General features: G+C 37.3%; 1 protein-coding gene across 2 annotated transcripts in view; it reads right to left on the bottom strand.

Moving 5' to 3' along the window:
* Positions 1 to 221: 221 nt before the first annotated feature.
* The window catches only part of HSPA4 (heat shock protein family A (Hsp70) member 4), a 49,348-nt gene continuing 28,211 nt past the window's right edge, over positions 222 to 21,358 (bottom strand). For both annotated transcript variants that reach the window (XM_004008795.6, XM_012178480.5), the window contains 13 exons: positions 21,093 to 21,337; positions 17,014 to 17,090; positions 15,657 to 15,808; positions 15,057 to 15,163; positions 14,321 to 14,454; positions 12,884 to 13,065; positions 11,750 to 11,839; positions 8,120 to 8,272; positions 7,122 to 7,247; positions 6,248 to 6,355; positions 4,659 to 4,778; positions 2,690 to 2,851; positions 222 to 2,510 (listed from right to left, as the gene is read on the bottom strand). In XM_004008795.6, coding sequence (XP_004008844.1) covers positions 2,307 to 2,510; positions 2,690 to 2,851; positions 4,659 to 4,778; positions 6,248 to 6,355; positions 7,122 to 7,247; positions 8,120 to 8,272; positions 11,750 to 11,839; positions 12,884 to 13,065; positions 14,321 to 14,454; positions 15,057 to 15,163; positions 15,657 to 15,808; positions 17,014 to 17,090; positions 21,093 to 21,337 — 1,860 coding nt within the window. In that variant the 3' untranslated portion in view covers positions 222 to 2,306. The remainder of the gene's footprint in view (positions 2,511 to 2,689; positions 2,852 to 4,658; positions 4,779 to 6,247; positions 6,356 to 7,121; positions 7,248 to 8,119; positions 8,273 to 11,749; positions 11,840 to 12,883; positions 13,066 to 14,320; positions 14,455 to 15,056; positions 15,164 to 15,656; positions 15,809 to 17,013; positions 17,091 to 21,092; positions 21,338 to 21,358) is intronic.

Here is a 21,358-nt window from a genome sequence, read left to right as displayed (position 1 = left end):
CACTGGCCGTGGGGCCATAAGTCACTTCCTGCTATTGTAAAAACCCTCAAAATAAGGCCCAGTTACAGGAGCAAGGTAAGGATTCCTAAACCAGAGAACTGGGCTGAGACTCAGCATGGGAGAGTTGAGTATGGTAAGACAACTACTTCCTACCACCCAATGTGCTGAACTCTGAATGTTCTTCAGAATGGAGATCACTGACAAAAGTTAACAACTTGGAATTTAGCTAAGAGGACTCCAGAGAAAATTTTTTATTGAAAACACAGAAACACACACACACAATTATGAAATTAAGAAAACCATTCCTTAAGAGTGTAAGACAGGTTTCTTTTTATTAAGTTTTCCTAAACTAGTCTCATGTTTACTGAATGTTTTTCTTTGTGTAAGAATGTAACCTGGAGCTTTAACAAACCAATTTAGATAATGCAACCTGGATAAATGCTTGTCTGCACACAAGTCATCAACTGTTACTCTCTGGTCTGGTCTCCATGTAAATTCAATTGGTCTGCAAGCCTGTCTAAACAGAGAGCAAGAAGACCACATCATCTTAATTCTAGTTTAAACCTCAAATTCAACCCCATCCCAAGTCCCACACCCTCCCCACACACAAAAGAAAATGTCTAGGAGAAATGGCCATTAAGGACTGAGTCAAGCTGCATAAGCATTGGCTTAATCCTGCAGCCAGCACTCCAAAGTAGCTCCTGGCCTCACAGCAGGCCAGCTGAACTCTTGAAGCTGGACAGGTAGAGAATGGACAAAAGATGTTCTAAGAACAGGGCCAAGTCCTGGTGCTGCGAGGCTTCCATGCATGCTTACACGCCAACATAAATACACTTCCACCTTCCTCCTCTAAGCGACGTTTCTGTACAGCACTTTAGCGCTTATAACAGTCTGAATTTTTTAGTGCAGAGATGGACAGAAACTCATTCTAAATATGCCAAGGTATACTCTTATTTCTAACAACATAAGTCAAAAGTAACAGAGAAGCACTCTGTTATACAGATTAACAATTATTACAAAGGTCCAAAATGTAACCAACAAAGCTTGTAACAGTTTCTAGGGCAAGGACGGGCTCTGGGCTCCTCTAATACTACAAGTTTCCCTTAGAGTTCCCAAATCGCCTCACTCCTATCAACATAGCCCAAAGCGCTGTCACAGGGAATGCTTTGGTGCTCCTGACAGTGACTGCAGAGTAAGAATGAGGCACTGCTAAAGTCAGGCACCACGCTTTTTTACCACTAACTTCAGACTCATCCAGTACAATCCAGTGCATCTTAGTTTTTTGTACAGTCTGTCAGCCGTTTAACACATACACATTGGCAGATTCATGACAGATGTTAATGCTTAACACATAAGTGACTGTGAATGAGCCAGAAAAAGAACTTAATTCTCATCCTAAGACTTCACGCTATACCTCAAATTTACACAGAATATCTCTCACCTGAACAAGCAGGCCAGGATACAAATCTTTATACCATAATTAACAAGAATCAATCCCTCAGTTAAATTTACCATGCCTATATCCAACAATACATCTACCCAATTCTAACCTTCTGAAGAGAAAATTATTTAGACTTTGATGCTTGGGATATTAATGAACATACTTTCAGAAATATACATTCTCAGGAAGAACCTCCAGGTTTAAAATTCTCAGTTAACAACCTGCTCCAGGTGAAAGGGTCTATTTTCCCAAGAGCAACACATGGCATTTGTAATGGGAACCCTTTCCTCTGGAAAAGATGGGAAGATGGTGGGGGGAGTCCCAGGGGAGCGGAGTGACACATGAAGCTCAGAGCACATCTTTGTTGTTCTACGTTAATCTGTGCCATGCTCTAGCCCTCAGAAACAAAGGGAGATCCCTCCCCCATCCCCACACCAGGCGGGGAGCCTTTGTGGCAACCTCCACAGCAGAATTTTTAAGCACAACTAAGAGTTCCTGTCATTTATGTCATAACAAAAAGTTTGCCTGATAGCTAAGTATAGCCTGTGCTATAGCTCAACTTTCTAAAACAAACTTCTCTTTGTATAGGCATGATTAAACATAAAAGGAGTGAAGCATAAGCTCAGTAAGACTAACTGGGCTTCTAAATAGTACCGTTATGAAAAAGATACAATGCACTTCATTTATGTATCTAACTATTTAGAAGTCAAAATGCTCCATACATTACCGATATCCCCTCCCCTTCAAGTCCCCTAAAAACTGACTAAGAAATCTCCAGTATTTAATTGCTCTAGTTGATATTTAGAACAAAGTTGACAACTTAAAGCTTTATAATAGTCTGTTTTAATATAAACAATTGTTGGAATCAATCAATGTCCATTTCAGGAAGCTTCTTGTCTGAATCCAAAGGCACAGCTGTGTCTGTACCCTGCTCAGCAGCCTGAGGGCCCGGGTTGTCTCCTTGTCCATCCACTGGTCCATTCTGCTCTGCATTTTTTTGCTCCTCTTTTGGAGGTTCCACTTTGGGTTTGGGCTTTGAAATTATAGGGCTGCAGATACTCGTCAGCTCCTAGAACAACAGGAGAGAAAACAGTGGTTTTTGTAATTTTACATAGTATACTAAAATCCAAGTCCACCCTGTCCTATCCTATCCCCAAGATGTAAGCAAAGATGGAGTAATGGAATTCTCTATTAATAATACCAATACTAACTAGAAAAAACTATTAAATCTTTAAAATCATGAATTACTTTAATTTTAGCTTCAATCTCTTTTGCCTTGACAACCGGATCCATGGTCAGACTCTGCTTGTTCTGCAGATTCAGCTTGTTATTCATCCACTCCATGGCCTCATTCGTGCCTTTTTCCACTTTCAGCATGTCAGCAGCATCCAAATGATCATACTGGTCCTCCTATAACCAGAAGCCAACCAGACAAGCGTCAAAGACTGATACGGTCCCTACTCAAATACTGCCTAGTTCTTCAGCATCTTCCAAAAAGTTACAATCTTTCCCAAAATGAAGCCCATCTAGCCTCACAAGCTATACATTCAATTCCCTAAAAATTCAATAAAGGAAAGTAACCTCAATTTTTAAAACAGAGGAAATACATTTCAAGGCCAAAAGGAATACACATGGTGGCAATTAAAAGGTTTCAGCAGTATAAACAACACATGCTTTATACAAAATCTTATAAATATAATTCTGCAAATGAGTAAATATAATTTTACAATGCAAAAAAAAAGGCCATGTCATTAGATATGAGACTGGAGGTTTAGGCATCGAAGTTGAGAAACAAAATAATTATGAATACAGTTTTTTAAAAGAATCCTTTCAGAAGTAAAATTTTAAAATTAATCTTTTTAGAAAGCTTAGTTTACTATATTTAAGTTTCTTACATGCAAATAACACCACCCTTATGGCAGAAAGTGAAGAAGAAATCAAGAGCCTCTTGATGAAAGTGAAAGAGGAGAGTGAAAAAGTTGGCTTAAAGCTCAACATTCAGAAAACGAAGATCATGGCATCTGTTCCCATCACTTCATGGGAAATAGATGGAGAAACAGTGGTTGACTTTATTTGGTAGGGGGGGCGGGGGGGGCGGTGGGGGGGGCTCCAAAATCACTGCAGATGGTGATTGCAGCCATGAAATTAAAAAGACATTTACTCCTTGGAAGGAAAGTTATGACCAATCTAGACAGCATATTCAAAAGCAGAGACATTACTTTGCCAACAAAAGTCCATCTAGTCAAGGCTATGGTTTTTCCAGTGGTCATGTATGGATGTGAGAGTTGGACTATAAAGAAAGCTGAGTGCCAAAGAATTGATGCTTTTGAACTGTGGTGTTGGAGAAGACTCTTGAGAGTCCCTTGGACTGCAAGGAGATCCAACCAGTCCATCCTAAAGATCAGTCCTGGGTGTTCACTGGAAGGACTGATGTTGAAGCTGAAACTCCAATACTTTGGCTACCTCATGCAAAGAGCTGACTCACTGGAAAAGACCCTGATGCTGGGAAAGACTGAGGGCAGGAGGAGAAGGGGAGGACAGAGGATGAGATGGTTGGATGGCATCACCGACTCAATGGACATGAGTTTGGGTAGGCTCCAGGAGCTGGTGATGGACGGGGAAGTCTGGCATGCTGCAGTTCATGGAGTCGCAAAGAGTTGGACACAACTGAGCAACTGAACTGAACCAACACTGACAATACATCAAGAACCTAGAGTATAAAAGTAGAATTAACCAAACTATTGACCAAAGTCTGGGAGCAACCCAGACCACAGGCCAATTCCCAGCTCCCCCAAGAGTAACCTGGGTAAGGATTAAACCACCTATTTCATAAATGTACTGTGTAGATTTAATGATATATTTTAGAGTATCATATAGTACTCAAGAAAATGATATACCCATAGTGTATTGTTCAAACAGTCCTACAAACTAAATTATTTGCCTAATGTGTTCTAAGACCAGACTAGAGCAAGTTAAGTCACTAATGAAACATTTCATAACAAGAAAAGGAAACTGAGTAATACTGCTCAATTACTGAGTCTCCTTACTAAAGAGAAGCGGCAAATCCCAGGGTTCTTATTAAGGTTAAATAAAATATACATGCCATTAACATCCAAAAAGAAAACAATGTTATTAAATAACAGAAAAAACTGCTATGAAAATGTCTGAGAACTCTACCAAAACATTAGTAGGGAAGAGGAAAAAAAAGAAAAGATACCTTGTTTTTGAAAGAGCTGATTACTTTCATATACTGTTGGATTTGTTTCCCTAGTTCGTCAAATAATTTTGGTCTTTCTTCAGATTCCTGGAATCGCATCTTAATAGGCTGACCTAGGTTCTTATTAGAAGAGAGAATATACAAATTCTTCACAGGGGAATTTAACAAAGCAGTATTTTTCTACTAAGACTGATTATGAATTAAAATACATTTAATCTCTGTGTTCTATATATAAGAAGTTGAATATTTTTCCCCAGACTGTTGAAATAGTACCCTCAGGCTTCATTAGAATATACATCAATACTGTTCCATGTGGAGCCACTGCAACTTGTCACCTGAACCCTAGTTCTCAAAATACATTGGGGAGACAACCAAAAACTAGATGCCTGACAGTGATATACAACACTGTATATGATGTACACGTGCCAAAAATGTTTAAATCTGTATCTTACAAAGCCTCCAGCTCTAACCATAAATTTACCAATAAGATAAAACACCACAGGGGTGAAAAGGAGTAAAATATAGACTGGGAATAAATTCTCCAGGACAGATGATTCAGTTTTTTCATCAACTAAGTAAAGGAAGAGAAACTGACGGAAGGAGAACTATGGATACAGATTTAAGAGAAGCATCAACACAATGTATGGGCTCTATTTGGATCCTGAGTCAAAGAAGCTAAAAAATAATTTATGAAACAACTGGAACCTCAAAACTGACTGGACATATGGTGATATTAATAGTGATGTTAAGGAATTTTTATACATGTGATAATGGTACAGCATAAGGTTATATTTTCTTTTAAATACACACTGATGTATTCTGGGGTTAAATATAACCTAAGAGACTTGCTTAAAAATAACTGGAAGTGGAAAGGAGCAGAAATGGAACAAAACTGGACATAAGCTGATAATAGCTGAAGCTATTATTCTGTCTCCTTCCATGTGTTAGACAGGTCCCATAGGAAAAAAAAGTAAATAAAAAAACTCAATGAGCAGGAGCTCACTGGAGACTCTCAACATTCTTGCCAGAACGACAGGAAACTGCATGTACTTACTGTCCTTGAGCGATTTCATTCCAAAGGTTAGTCAGCAATGGAACAGTTTAACAAGAAACTAAGTAACCAGAGAAATGGAAAAAGTTCTTGTGTACTTGCATCTTCTTCCAAACAAGAGGCCTCAACTTTTTAAATAATTCTTTGGACTTTTAACTCTAAAGTGTAACTATCACTCCTTTACATAAAAAACCAGTCACTTCTACTCTATTGAGAATTGAAGCTGTATATACACAGCCCTGCTCCAACTACATTGCCACTGCCTGTTAGAGGACAGGAATACATCTTGTTAGTCTTTCAATTTCTCGACATTAAGAACACACTCAAGCTCCAATTCAGTAAAACCTTTTATGTCTGAACTCAATTTTCAGAAAAATTGTTTTGTTATTATCAAGTTAAAAAAAAAAGATAGTGAAACTAAATGATAAAAAGTATAGCTTTTCAATCACTTTCAGCCTGCCTTCATTTAACATGAGAATTACAATTTTGAGGTATTCTCCATGCAAAGTACAACATTTCGCTTTCAAGAATCACTTACTTTTAATTCAGCCAATTTATCAACGTAAACTTGCTTTGGCTGGTCTTCTCCATCCTCATACAACCAATTTTCAGTATCTTCTAGTTTCAAGGTAAAATTGTTACGGTCCTAAAGATGAAGGAAACAATGCAATTAAGTCCATCAAAAATTAGTTGATTCAAGAATAAAGAAAACAGTCACAGACAATGATACATCTGGATTTTTTTTAAAACATGAGGTAGTGGGTAGATGGGGATATAGGAAATAAGATTGACACAATCTTATTTTGCTTTATAGGTACAAGGGGGTTTATTACATTGTTTTCTCCACTGTACGAGACATTCGGATATGTTTGAAAATTTCAGAATTAAAAATTACGTTTAAAAGTAAGTGAGTTAATAGTAAACAACACTGTGTTGAAAGCTACTGAGAGAATAAATCTTAAAAGTTCAAAAATTAAGTATGTGTAGTGATAGATGTTTAGACTTATGATGGAAATCATTTCACAACGTATATAAACATCTAATCACTATGCTGTACATCTGAAACAACTAAAATGATATGTCAATTATACCTAAATCTTTTTCTAACAAGTGAGTTAAAATCAGCATCAGGAGAAAAGTGAGCTTTTTTGGAAAGAAAAATACTAGGTAAATAATAGCATGCAAGTGTATCAAAAAGTGACACACCAAAAAAAAGTGATGCACAAAGACTAACCTTTAGGAAACACTCCACCAATTCTATATTAAAAAATATATATATATAAAACTACCCCAAAAAAATATTTTTAATCATTTTACTGTATACCTACAGATGCAAAACATCACTTGTAAGTACATTTAAGGATCCTCCCGGAAGACACAAAATGAGCAGACACACTACGGCACATACTTACATCTTCACTCACAAACTTCTCATATTCACCACTCAGCTTGTCTCTCATTTCGTACACATATTCTTCTACTGCATTCTTAGCATCATTCCTCTCTTTCTCTAGTTTATCCTGCATGATCATCTTACCCTGTGAACAGCAGTCAGACATTCAAAAAACTGAGACAATTTCCTCTTAACTGTTAAGCAATATAGTAATAAAGGTTAAGAGAAGCCTTCTTCCCAAAATCCTTAGTTCTGAAAATCATCCGAGAAAAGAGCTGGAAGCATTAGTCTTCAGTAAATTATGACGATCAAGTGAGAGTTTCGTAGGTATGCTTAGGGAAACAGAGCAACAGAAGAAATAGCAAGATGTTGAAACTCAAAAGTAAAAATAAGGAAAATGCTAGGACAAGAACTGAAAGAAACTATTAGCTCACTGTCACAAGGTGGGTATAACCTGCTTGTATTACATACCCAGGAAAAATAAAAATTATTCATATAGCATAGATGCTAAAGGTTCTATAAAACTATTCTAAGACCGAACGTACCTATCATAAGAAACCTCACAGACAACAATTAATTGAATAATTGTGCCCCAAGGTCCCAAACAATGCATCACTCACCATAAGCAGAGTTACATACTGACTGGTAACAGGGAAAGAAACTAATAAACAAAACATTGAAGCTACTCTGAGTTCTCCCACTGGTCGACTTCCCTGACCCTGGCCTCACACATCCCAATCTCTAGTGAACAACCAAACTCACATAACCAAGAACATGAATGACACCTCCCCGAAATGTCAGAAGATTTCATAAGAGAGTTTTTAGCAATAGACGTATCACCATAAAACAATTTTGAAGATATATCTTGGGATCTATTAAACTTGTCCTCCAATACCCCAAAACGTTCACTTGTTCCCAAACCCCACACAATGCATAAAGGTCACTAGACACAGCATTCGAACACTATGGTCACATTAATGTTGTAGCTTACTGCTCTAGCAGACTTAAAATAACCACCTCATTTTCAATGTATAAGTTGAGCATCTCTCTGTCTATCTGCCATAAGAGCTGATTCTCAATTGGCAGGTCCACAGTACTGGTCTTCACTTTTGCCTTCTTGGCTTGAGGTGGTTGGTCCATCTTTTTGTCTTTTGATCCAGCTTGAGAGGTCTAAAATAAGAGAAATCATTAAGTACACACATACAGACTCCAGCTTCCAAATGGGTCACGTTTCAAAGGCTGGTTTTGCTTTTTTACTAACTTAAGTTTGTTCTCATAATATCTGGAAAGTTAGAAATATATGAATAGTCAAATCCATAGAGATAAAAAGTAATGGTGGTTCCTAGAGGATGGGGGGAGAACGAATAGAGGAAATGGGAATTATTATTTCACAGGTAATTTTGGTTGGACAGATGAAAGAAGTTCTGGAGACTGACCGTACCACAGTGTGATTATACTTAATACTGCTGATCTGTACACACATATACACTTATATACACACACATATATATATACACACACACACAGAAACAAACTCCCATTACACCTATATACACACACATACACTTATATTCACACATACACACAAAAACAAACTCCCATCACCCCACCATCAACATTACAATTAAATATTCTCTAATTTTCTTCCACTCTTATCTAAACATACAAACGCGCATAGGAAATAAATAGGGAGAGGGTAATGAAATTTTTAAGGCTCAGAAATACAGCAATAAGATGACTTCCAGAGTATCTGTACCTATTTCGATTCTCACAAGGAGTAAGGGAGTCCATTTGGCTGTACCCTGGCCACAAAAAGGAATTCGTTTGCCGTGATCTATTATTTTCATTGGGGCAATAACCTTTTCTTACACATTTATAAGGCTTATTTACTCCTCCAAATTGCCTAGTCATATTCCATTCACCATGCTCTTAGGATCTTTGTGGGTTTTTACCCCAGTGATTGACTCTTCTAGATTTTTTCTAATCTTTTATTATTAGTCTACACAAGCTTTTATTTTTTAATACATCCATCTTTCCCTTTGTGATTACTTTCACTGCTTTCACGCTTTCAAAGCTCCTGCTGATTCACAGATTAGAAAAATATTCATTTGAGCTTTTTAAAAAATATTTATTTATTTTTGGCTGGGCTGGGCCTTCATTGCTGCTACACACAGGCTTTCTCTAGCTGTGGTGCAAGGCTTCTCATTGAGGTGGTTCTCTTTCTACAGAGCAGCAAGCTCAGTAGTTGTGGGGCACAAGCTTAGCTGTGTGATCTGTGGCATATGGAATCCTCCTGAACCAGGGATCAAACCCATGTCTGCACTGGCAGATAAATTTTTAACCACTGGACCATCAGGGAAGTCCCATTCCAGCTGTTTTTAATTCTTCATCTGTAACTTTCAAATAATCTGGAATATAATCTTCTCTATGATATGAGGCAAGATTTCAAAGTCATTTCCCCACCTCCTGTCCAAATCTTACATCAGAGCTGAAATTTATGTTATCATTTTATTTCATTTAGAAACAATACTATAAAAGGTGTCAGTTCCCAAGCCACCTCACGAAAGGAACCTAAATAACTCCATGAAACTTCCCACACCTCTAAGGCCTGATTGGGGGAGGGAAAAAGGTCAGGCCCACCTCATTCCCTTCTCCCCCACCTTCAAGAACAAAGAAAAATAGGTATTTCCCTTCCCCACTGCTGCCCTCAACCTAGGCAACAGGTCTTCACCTCCAAAAAGGCTTACAAAACACTAAAGCATCTGTGAGCATTACTTCCTCTGTCCATTATTTTCTCTTTTTACAATTATTTGCAAAGTTACCGACATGAAAATGGGTACCAGACTTGAGCCTCCTAAAGACTCTGCCAAACTTTTTTAAACGCCACAATCAGAAATACCTTAGAAGGTAAGATTATACCCTGCAATGTCATAAATAATTTGTAAGAAAAGCTGTTTTCAATGCTGATGACAAAATTTAAACATGAAAACTCAAAAGTTAAAGAACAGGCTGTAACAGACCCAAAAATGTTACACATTCATTTCAATATATTATTATTTAGAACAGTATTTCAACGTAAAGATAAGTTTTAGAAGAGTTGACAAGATTTGAAAAACTCATGTTTCACTACTAGTAAAGAGTAAGTTATGGGTAAGATGACTATTAGTAACAGCTATTCAGAAATCAGCATGAACCAATCACTAAGCTAGTCAAACTAGGGCTTCTGAGTGCTTTCATCCCACATGCCATCCAGACTAAAGTTCAAAGACCATCTTGCATTGTAAAGTAAAATAAAGTAAAAAAAAAAAAAAAAAAAAAAAGACCATCTTGCCAAACACGCTACAAAATCTTGCTTTAAGACTTCAAATACACTGGCAGAGAGGGGATAGCAGCACAGTCTCATGAGTGGGACTGTACAACCTTAGCCAAGTTTACAAGGTCTTTTATTTCCCACAGACTTCCTGAGGACCCCAAGGCTCACTGCTAACAGATTCATACTGCTTGAGACAGTCATTTCAACAATAATACAGTCCTGTAATCTCAAGCAAATGATTTGAAATTTTCTCCTTTCGATTTCTTTTGTATTAGGCTACTTGTCAATAGTTAGGTCCGTTATAAATTAGCTGGAAAACTGCAACAGGAAGTAGTAAGACTGAAACTACACTGACAGGACAGAGCCACAAGACCTGAAGAAATCTAGTCTTATCACGGTAGCAAATAAGGTCCACCACACAGCTCTCAATCTCACCCCACTGCACTGAGAGCTTTTGGTCTGAAAGGAACTTAAAAGCTTCAAGGCCTAAGCGAATTCATATTGTGTTAAATTGAACAGGGAGGCCTGGGGTGCTGCGATTCATGGGGTCGCAAAGAGTCAGACATGACTGAGCGACTGAACTGAACTGAAACGCTTCAGTTTTCAATATTAAAATACTGATTGGTAAGGCCTTGCCCAGGGATTTTCCAGTTGAATATTTATCTTAAAAAAGAAAATCACAATACTCAGACCATTCTTAAATGGTACAATCAGCCTCATGTAAAACTGGTGTAAATCAAAAGAGCATCTCAGAATTTGAGGCACAGGGGCGTAAAGCTTCAAATTTAGAGATCAGTTTTCTGGCTTCTTGCAAACTAAAGCAGAAAGCTGTTACATTTTTTTATGAAAGGCTTTTAAGTATTGTGGAGTTATTATTGAGTTTTATCTCTATGCAAGGCAGAACTGAAGGACCTCTGTATTCTCTCTCTTCCTGGTACACAGTGTTATAAACAGCTCTTTAGGGGAATGTTACATTGATCTCTTAAGTTATAAAAACTACAACATGTCAAAATTATGAGAACTGATATAACTTTGCCTTTAAGAGTACTAGACTGGAACTTGTCATATATTATTTAAGGAAGACTCAGAGTGTTCATTAATGTTTACAATTTTAATATTTCTAAAGGCTGTTAAGGCAGCCTGGATATGTGCTGAATGCCACTTTTAAACAAAAAACTATTCTAAATAAATTCTATTTCAATACCAAAAAAAATGGACTGTTCAAAGCAATGAAGATTTCTATCTAATATAAACCCCTTCCAAGACATAATATGTCAGGTCAAAACCATGTATGTAAAAAGACAGCAAATCACACTGTAAAATACAATTTATACCTCCATTTCTTCAGACTCCACCCTATTTTCTGCTGGTGTCTGCTGCTGTTGCTCTTCAACATGTGGCTCCTCCTGGTCCACTTGCATCTTCTGAAAAATAGGTCACATCGAATTCTGAAACTAGGAAATACTAGCAAAAGACTAAAGCAACTTTCACGACACATTGGCAAAAATCACAGTATATGAAATTCCTGCTAATTACCAGCAATCAGACAAACCAGACTCTAATTCCAGCTATGACATATATGTTATACTTAGAACACAAAAGTTTTCCTCTCTGGATCTGTTACCACGTCTGTACAATGGAGATAACATTTGCCTGCCCTTATATAAACAAGAGTGGTTACAGAACTACATTATAAAGCCATAGCAGTACTCAGTGTGGCAATGTGTACTTGCCCAAAGTACACAGAGTGGCAATATCTAACACAATAAAACTTGAAGAGAGCATGAGTTTGTCCTTGCTTCCTCATGAACACATTTCTCTCAAGAGTCTAAACTTCTTATAGTAGCTTTTAGAATCAGACATTTCATCCTCAAAAGTACAACCACTGTATGCAGTAGGGAAAGTGGACACCTTGAAAATTCTGTTAGAAGTGATTAAAGAACAACGCCTGCCAATAATAAAGACGTTTGTAGAGACCTTGAATCACACTAGCTTTCAATGCCTTCGGCATATTATAATAGCCTTGGAGGTTTTTAAAACAAACACCTAGGCCGTAGCCTAGACCGACTTGAACAAAATCTGTGGGGATGAGACATGAACATGCGCAGTTTTATAAAGCCTTGATTTTTACACACAATAAGGACAAGGCCCAGTGCATGACTCCAACGAATGAGTGTGAATTCTATGCTACCTATGGAAATAATCAACTGAGACTCAGCATTCTCCAGTAATCACAAAAGAATCAAGAATAACTCAAATTGACAAGTGGATGGTCTCAAGGAGGAAGCCAACTATGTCCCATTTCTATACAAATTCCGTATAAAGACTTTGTTCTAGTTCACACATGATGAGGTATGCATGCAAACCTACTCTCAGCAGCTGTCACCCTATTTGCCAAAATTTCTAGACAAGTGTCACCTCTGAGCCATTATAAATGGCCTAAAATGGTATAAAATTGTCTAGATTACCTCTTCCTCCTTTGCATTCTGATCTGTTTCCATCGGTTCCTCATTTTCCTCAAACTTGTGCACTTCCACTAGAGATGCACTGGACACACTGAAAATGCCATGGACATTTACTCGAACCTTGACTTTCACTTTTGAACTGGAGCCATCAGACTGAGGAGTGACTTTCTGAACTGAGAACTGAGCTAAGGACATATGAGAGACAAAAGAGAACACATAACCTAAGAGGATGAATTCAAACACAAATATATGCCCATACTGCCAGGTTATGTCCATTTCTCAGTGAAAGGTCAGTAGCATGATACTTCAAATAAGCAAGGCGGGCACTCTTAGAATCTTAATACGTCATCAGATTTCTCCTTCTTCTTTCCCATATAACCAAACTTTTAATTATCTTCTCCCAATTAAGAACTCAAGTATCTCCTAACTCTTTAAACACGTCCTTCCCTCCAGTCCCTTATCCCAATTCACCTTTATATGCTACTGCAGAGTAAATTCCTAGGACAGGTCACATTTTCATCTACTGAAAACCCCAAAGATTCCATACTCTTTGTCACTTATTAAGAAACTGCCGTTTCTAGATTCAGTTACTATACTAGCATTTTGCTCATGTATTTAATTTCATAAAACTCTGTAAACTATTAATTACCATGTTTATTTCTGTTTTACAAGTGAGGAAAACACAGTAGGTTAACTTTCTAAGCTTCTAAGTGCCATTCAGGATGTTCCTAATACTTTACGCATGTACTCTAGTTCTGTAACTATCATTAACTCTAGATTCTCTCTCCTCAACTGGTATTATTTCCAGATACTAAGTTTCTCATAGTCAATGAAGAATGAAGACAACATGGTTCCATAGCCTATGGTACTGATTATCACAACCTGCTAATAATTTTTCTGTGTACACCTAGCTCTACGTTAGGGTCAGAACTGAATACTTTCAGTAACCAGCATCACATTATGCACAAAGTATAACAATAATGTCCATTAACCAAGAACTACAGCCTAGGGAACTCCTTGGTGGTCCAATGGTCAGGACTCCATGCTTTCACTGCCAAGGGCACAGGTTTGATTCCTGGTCAGGGAACTAAGATCTCATAAGCCACATGGTGCAGCCAAAACATTTTTTAACTGATTAAAATTAACTTTAAAAATCTTAAAAAAAAAAAAAAAAAGAACTTCAGTCCACAGTAGGAGATCCAATTAAATAATGACCATCCTGCTGGTTCTGAACCTCATAGTAAGACTGAAAGGTTTTTTTGTGCATGTGATTTAAAGTACTAAAATTTCAGTATATTATACTCACTTTGCTATTCCCATTCTGAAAGGCTTTTTGTGCATGTGATTTAAAATACTCAAATTTCAGCATATTATACTTGTTTTGCTATTCCCATTCTCCCATGCACACAATTTTTTTAAAATTCCCAACTCTTTACTTACCTATAGCAGGATCTGGATAAGGCAAATCTTGCGGAGAGCTATAATAAGCCTCAAGAGTGAAAGGTTCCTTTCTATAAAATGTGAGTACTTTAGAGAAAGGAGCAGCATGATTTTTTGAAAAGACTTCACAGTCACTGAATGGAGGAAAAAAGACAAACAACAAATTTAGGACATTTCTAACACTTTTACTCAGGTATTCTAGTTTTGTAATTATTGTACAACTCCAGTTACTCTTCTCAACTGGCACTTCCAGTTCGTAAGAGTTCCCAAGAAAAACAAAAAATGTAAGTGTATGTATATGCAGTATCAGTTTTAAACACACACACACAATTCGACACACTAAGGTAAAAGTGAAAGTGAAGTCGTGTCCAACTCTTTGCAGCCCAATGGACTGTAGCCTGTCAGGCTCCTTCGTCCATGGGATTCTCCAGGAAAGAATACTGGAGTGGGTTGCCATTTCCTTCTCCAGAGGATCTTCCCGACCCAGGGATCGAACACAGGTCTCTCGAACTGCAGGCAGACTCTTTACCGTCTGAGCCACCAGGGCACATAAAAAGTACCAATTATTTCAGCAGGATCAAATAAACAAAACTAGTAAGGACACAAACTTATTCTGATGAGTAAAATAAATAATCACTTTGCTTCATGCACTATAACATAAGAGATTTGTGTAAGCTGAAACAGAGTATTTACCAAGACTTACTTGTTAAGTACAAAAATCATTAAAAAACATTACCTTGACCCTTCTTCAGCTGGAGAATTCCATCTCAGAGATATTGGATATGGAACTACATCAGTGATAGAAAATTCTCTGACTTTGAAAGCAGGCGATAAGATTGCACACTAGAATAAGAATTTTTAAAAATTCCATTTGGCAAACAGGCATTATGAACTATTATAAGACCTATAAGAAAAATGACTTCAGAAGAGCATCTACTTACATTAATAACTTAGCAGTATCTAAATAAGTGGTTTTACAAGTATCTATCATTTGTCAAATCACCTATTAATCTAGCTATTCCCTATTATTTTTCCATTAATCTCAACCTTTATTTAACTGATGTATAACACTACTTCATGTAACAAATATGCCAAATTCTAGTAGTATTTCAGGCCTACTTATGTTTCTAGTTAATTCTTTCATCTTATTACATGTTATATAGTACAAACAATTCCATTTATGAATGCCACCTCTAGTACCAATTTTAAAACAAATGTTTCAGAATCTTAGACCTTAAAATCAAGGAGCTAGTCTCAGACTAGCTGGATACATTAACCACTGCTGTACTGCTACAATGACCTGTCAGTGGCTACCTGCGAAAGAAAGCAAGCTCACCTGCAATGCACAGCCTCGAGTAACAGCTTCATCGGCATTTAGTGTCGTACTAATTTCTTTACCAAAAAATTTGCTGATCTTCTCTTTCACTGCAGGGATTCGTGTTGCACCACCAACTATCTCCACTGCATAAATATCTTCTTTCTTTAACTCTATTTAAAAACAATTAGAATAGACATTTAGATTAAAAGAATCTTTCAATTCATGTTCTACAATGAAATAAAAGAGCAATATAACAGCGTATCACCACAAAATAATTCACAAATATGTAAGAAAACCCACCACCACTCTTCATCCCCTCCACAGTAACATATATACACACACAAAAGTGTGTGCCATTTGGAAGCAAGTAGTTATATTTTAATGCTCAAAATAATGAGGGCAGGGTGGCACAACAGTACTGAGATTTAAGAGGTGAGCGTGAAGAATATCTAAAGTCCTATAGTGCCTAAGTCCTGCAATCTCAGACAGACTCACACAAATAAGTGTTAAAATACCAACAGTTAAGCTAGCCATAAAGAAAATAAAAGGGCTGACACAAAGTGGTAAGGAAGTTCTGTCTGACCCAGCCTGACAGGCCTGTGTGGACTAAGACTAAATAGACTTCAGGACACAGTCTGAGAGTATCAGCCGAGGGACCTCAGGGCTCTGCTGGCTCAGATTATAACACAGGTTCAGTCTCCTCATAACAGAAGGAAAGAGGCTACTACCCAAGGCTCTGCTGTCATTCATAAAATACCTCTTAACACCATTTAGTTTCCTGCTCACATTTTATACAACAATCTGCTGAGTGACAATCTGTTGAGAAGGGCTATTTAAAGAAATGGGCTGTATCAGTATGAAAGGAACATGCATCTGTCAAAACCGCTCCATTTTCGTATCTGAGCCTTATGTCAAGATCAGAGTACGAGAGTGGACTCTAGGAAAAGGTCTGTCAAAGATTTGGGAAACAACGGTAATATATTCCTAAATCAAACTTCTACCTTTTACCCTGAGATTAAATTAAGTATGTGGTTATCGTATCCTCCCCCTTCTTAGTCAACAAGATTCACCGACAGAAAGTCCTACAAAACTACCACAGCAACATTGCTTAAGATAATTTTTACCACCATGAAATACCTGAGACATTAAACCCATCTTTGAATCTGTCTGAATTATGTTTCCGGGGAAAACTATTAAGACTCTCCCAGACACTACTGGAGGTACTGCAGGGGGGAGATACTGGTAAAAAGAAGTTTAATATAGCATTGAAGTAGTTCATACAACAAACACTGGTAGAACTGGGGATGGAGGGGTGGGGAGAGTTAACATTCTCCAAACAGCCCAAGATGAACAATTTAATCACAAAAATACTTACTGGCCTGTTCCAAAACACTACGAAGTGGTGGCTCCACTCTAGCTAAGAGATCATCACACATCTCCAGAAATTTGCCTCTATTAAAAAAAAAAAAAAAACAGGTCAAGTCACAGTCCACTCTTATATAGAATAAATACCTACAATCAAACAGACATAACAAGTGCTGGCAAAGATGCAGAGAAACTGGACCTCATATACATTCTTGGCAGGAATATAAAATGTTACAGCCACTTTGGAAGACTTTAGCAATTCCTCAACATATTAAACATGGTGCTCCCATATGACCCAGCAATGCCACTCTAGGTGGTGTTTCTCCACAACTGAAAACATGTGACTACACGAGACTCCACACATGAATGGTCACACCAACATCATTCACAAGAGGCAAAAAAGTGTGAAAAACCCTAATATCCATTAACTGTATTCAGCAAAACGAGATGAAAATAATAAAAATGACTGATAACACGCTGAAACGTCGATGAACTTTGAAAACATTATGCTAGGTAAAATAAAGCCAATCACAAGGAAGACGTATTATATGACTGACCCCATTTATATGAAACTATCAGAACTAAAACCAAAGAGACAAAGATTAATGACTGCCTAGGGCTAAGGACAGGAAGAACAAATGGGGAAAGGCAAGTTACTGGGTAAGGAGATATTTTTCCCTTTAATTAACGCTTTATTTTTTAGACTGGTTTTAGGTTTACAGAGAAATAAACAGAAAGTAGAGAATTCCCATACACCTCTTACTCCCAACTCAGTTTCCCTATTAGCATCTCTAACAACTGATGAGCCAACACGGATACATGGTAGTATAAATTAAGGTTCTACATAATTTGACAAATGGTGCAAGTATTCACCATTACCGTACTGTACTGAATAGTTTCACTACTCTAAAAATCTTTCATACTCTATTCATCCCTCCCTTCCACTGACCCTCTAACCATTGATCTTTTTATTGTCTCCACAGTTTTCTCTCTTCTAGAATGTCATATCATTATCATATAGAATGTCATATACAATGTCAAATATTTCTAGAATGTCATATAGTTGGAATCATACAGCCTTTTTAGACTGACTACTATTGATTAGAAATATACATTTAAGATTTTCCCATGTCTTTTCACAGAATGATAGCTCATCTAGAGTTTCTTTATGAGGTGGTGAAAATATTCTAAAACTCAGTTATGGTAATGGTTGCACAATTCTGTGAATACATTAAAACCCACTGAATTATAAATGTGTTAACTTTTACGAATTACATCTCAAAAAAAGAAAAACAGTAGAGGTATAGAATGCACCCACCAGAACGGCAAAAATTCAAGATCACTAATACCAATATTGATGAGGATGTGTAGCAACCAAAATCAGGTTTAAAATGACAGTTTTGCTCCTAATATCAAAAAAGTGAGAGTTAAAGAGTCCAGCAATAAGAGAAAACGTAAGTCTACAGTGTCACACTAGGCAGCAATACACAAGAACAGATGATATATGCAACAGCTAAGTCAGAGGTCCAAAGCCCGGGCCATAGACCAGCACTGGTCCTTGGCCTGTTAGGAACCAGGCCACACAGCCGGAAGTGACTGGAGGGCAAGCTTCATCTGTATTTGCAGTCGTTCCCCATCACACGCATTACTACCTGAGCTCCACCTCCTGTCAGATCAGCAGCAGCGTAGTAAATGTAATGCTCTTGAATCATCCAGGACATTCCCATCTTCCCTACCCCCAACATCTGTGGAAAAATGGTCTTCTACGAAACCAGGCCCTGTTGCTGAAACAGCTGGGGACTGCTGAACTAAATGAATCTCAGTCTCATGCTGACCAAAGAAGTCACACAAAAGACGAAATACTGTATGATTTCACTCATCCTTCTAGAAAAGGTAAGCGTAATCTATGCCCCTCAGAATAAAAGACCTTATCAGTGGCTGCCCTGGAGGATGGAGGCCTGAGAAAACTTCTAAAATGATGGAGTAGTGGTTTGCAGGATGCACGCAACCGTCAAAACTCAGCAAATGACACTTAAAACTTGAGCATGTCTTTATGTAAAGTATACCAGAAACTACAAACATTAAACTCTGGTTAATACGCCTACTTAAAAGTGTCTAGAAAGATGGCTTTGAGATGCATCAAAAGATAAAACTGATGGGTAGGCAGAAGGACGGACAGACCAATGGGGAGGTGAAAAACCAAGCAGTTAACACTATCGGTACAGCCGAAGCGGCGGCGAAGAGTGTTCACTGTGAAATTCTTCCACCTTTGCTGCATATTTGAAAATGTCCGTATAAAAACATAGAAAGTGAAGTACACAGAGCATTCTAGAAAGACAGCAGTGGCAGAGGTCATTCCTTTTTATAAAGTTTTATTGAAATTTAAATTCACATACAATAGAAATGACACAAAAAGTGTCATATTTAAAGTGCACAATTCAATGGCTTCTAGTATATTCAGAACTGTGCAAGCATCACCACTATCAATTTTAAAACATTATCATGACCCTAAGAGATTATTTTTACCACTACTAACATTAGTCTTCCAACTCCACCGAAACCCTAGCCCTAGGCAACCACTCATTTTGGACATTTCATATAAACAGAATTAGACAAAATGAGGTAATTTTAACTTCTTTCTTTCCTCTAGCATAAACTTTTCAAGGTTCATTCATGCTATACTACACATCTATACAACAGTTTTTTAATTGCCAAAGAATATTCTAGTATATGGACGTATCATATTTTATCAGTTGCATTTTGTTTATCTAGTTTATCAGTTGATGGGAATCTGGGCTGTTTCCATTTGGGGGGTATTATAAATAGCGCTGTTATGAACATTTGTGTATAAATTTTTGTGTAAATGTTTTCAGTTCTCTTGGATATAAACCTAAGAGCGGAAATGCTGAATCATATGGTAACTCAGTATTTTACTTATTTTTACGTGAAATAAGGATTTCTGAGCTTTTAGGAGGGAAATGAGCACTTCCACTAGAGATGCAATGGACACACTGAAAATAGTTTGGTGATTCCACAAAAATCTAAGTATATAATTACGACATGACTGAACAATTCCACTCCTGGTTACATACCCAAAAGAACTGAAAACAAGATACTCAAACAACCTGTGGTGAATGTTTATAAAGCACTCATCACAAAAGCTAAAAGGTGGAAACACAGATGTCCAGTAATTGACAAATGGATAAATAAAATGTGGTATTCCCACATAAGTGGAATATTACTTGCTATAGAAAGCAACGAGGTACGAACACATACAACATGGATGAACTTAAAAACATTAAGTTAAAGAAGCCAGACACAAAAGAAGCCAAACATATAGTGTAGGATTCCACTTAATACATTATACAAACACAAGAAAGCTACATTTTAATGAAAAAAAAATGAAAACCATCACTTCAAGTAGAAGAAAAAGGTGACTACAATCTGGTTACTAGGCACAGTAATCTAATTCTGGCAGACTGGAAGCAATTCTGATGCCCATCTCAATATTCTGAGCATGGCTCAGGCCACACTTTCCCAAACACTCCGTTAGTCTTCTTTCAATTCTACCAGTAAGTAGAGTTCACATCCTGAAAAACATCCAAGCAACCTGACCTGGCAATGGAAACATTCTGGGTGTTTCTGAGGATAATCCTGAAACATCAAATTACCCAGAATTCTTATCATGTTATACAAAAAGACCTGTTGTCTCAAGTGATACTGAATTACTCAAAAACACAATTTCTGAATCAATGACTAAAGCAAATTCCATATAATTCTGCATTAAAGCACTCTGTCCTGAATTTATGAAAACTAGTGACTCACATTTAACACAGGCACATGTCAAAGAACTGCCAATTTCTTGGAATATTCAATTAACCAATTAACCAGAACAAATCAATTAGTTGAATTTATCTGAATAATCAAACCCAGCCTTCACATTAAAGGCAAGATCCTGAATGGCCTCTAATTTTTACCAACAAAATCTGAAGTTGTAACAGTCATGATAACTTCAACAATTAGATAATTAAGGCTAATGCAGAGAAACACCCACAGTTCAGTTTACTGTCAAAATATTAATATGGTTACCTATTCATAGTTCCAGAAACATCGACATCATTCATAAAACATTCGATGCTCAAAGGAAGGTCTGAAGCATTTGCGCTCATCAATTTCTTGAGTTTCTCACACTCCTGAGACAGTCGTAATAATGCACGGATTTTGGACTTTATGTCTAGCTTGTATTTCTTTCCAAATTCTTCACAAAAATGATTTACTAGCACCTCATCAAATTTTCTGCCTCCCAGTGTTGTGTCAAATGCAGTGGCCAGAACCTTTGGGAAAAGATGATAATT

Source organism: Ovis aries, chromosome 5 (assembly GCF_016772045.2).
Source record: "Ovis aries strain OAR_USU_Benz2616 breed Rambouillet chromosome 5, ARS-UI_Ramb_v3.0, whole genome shotgun sequence".
Taxonomy (NCBI): Eukaryota; Metazoa; Chordata; class Mammalia; order Artiodactyla; family Bovidae; genus Ovis; species Ovis aries.
The sequence above is the reverse complement of the archived record's forward strand: the minus strand, read 5'-3'. Positions and strand labels throughout refer to the sequence as shown.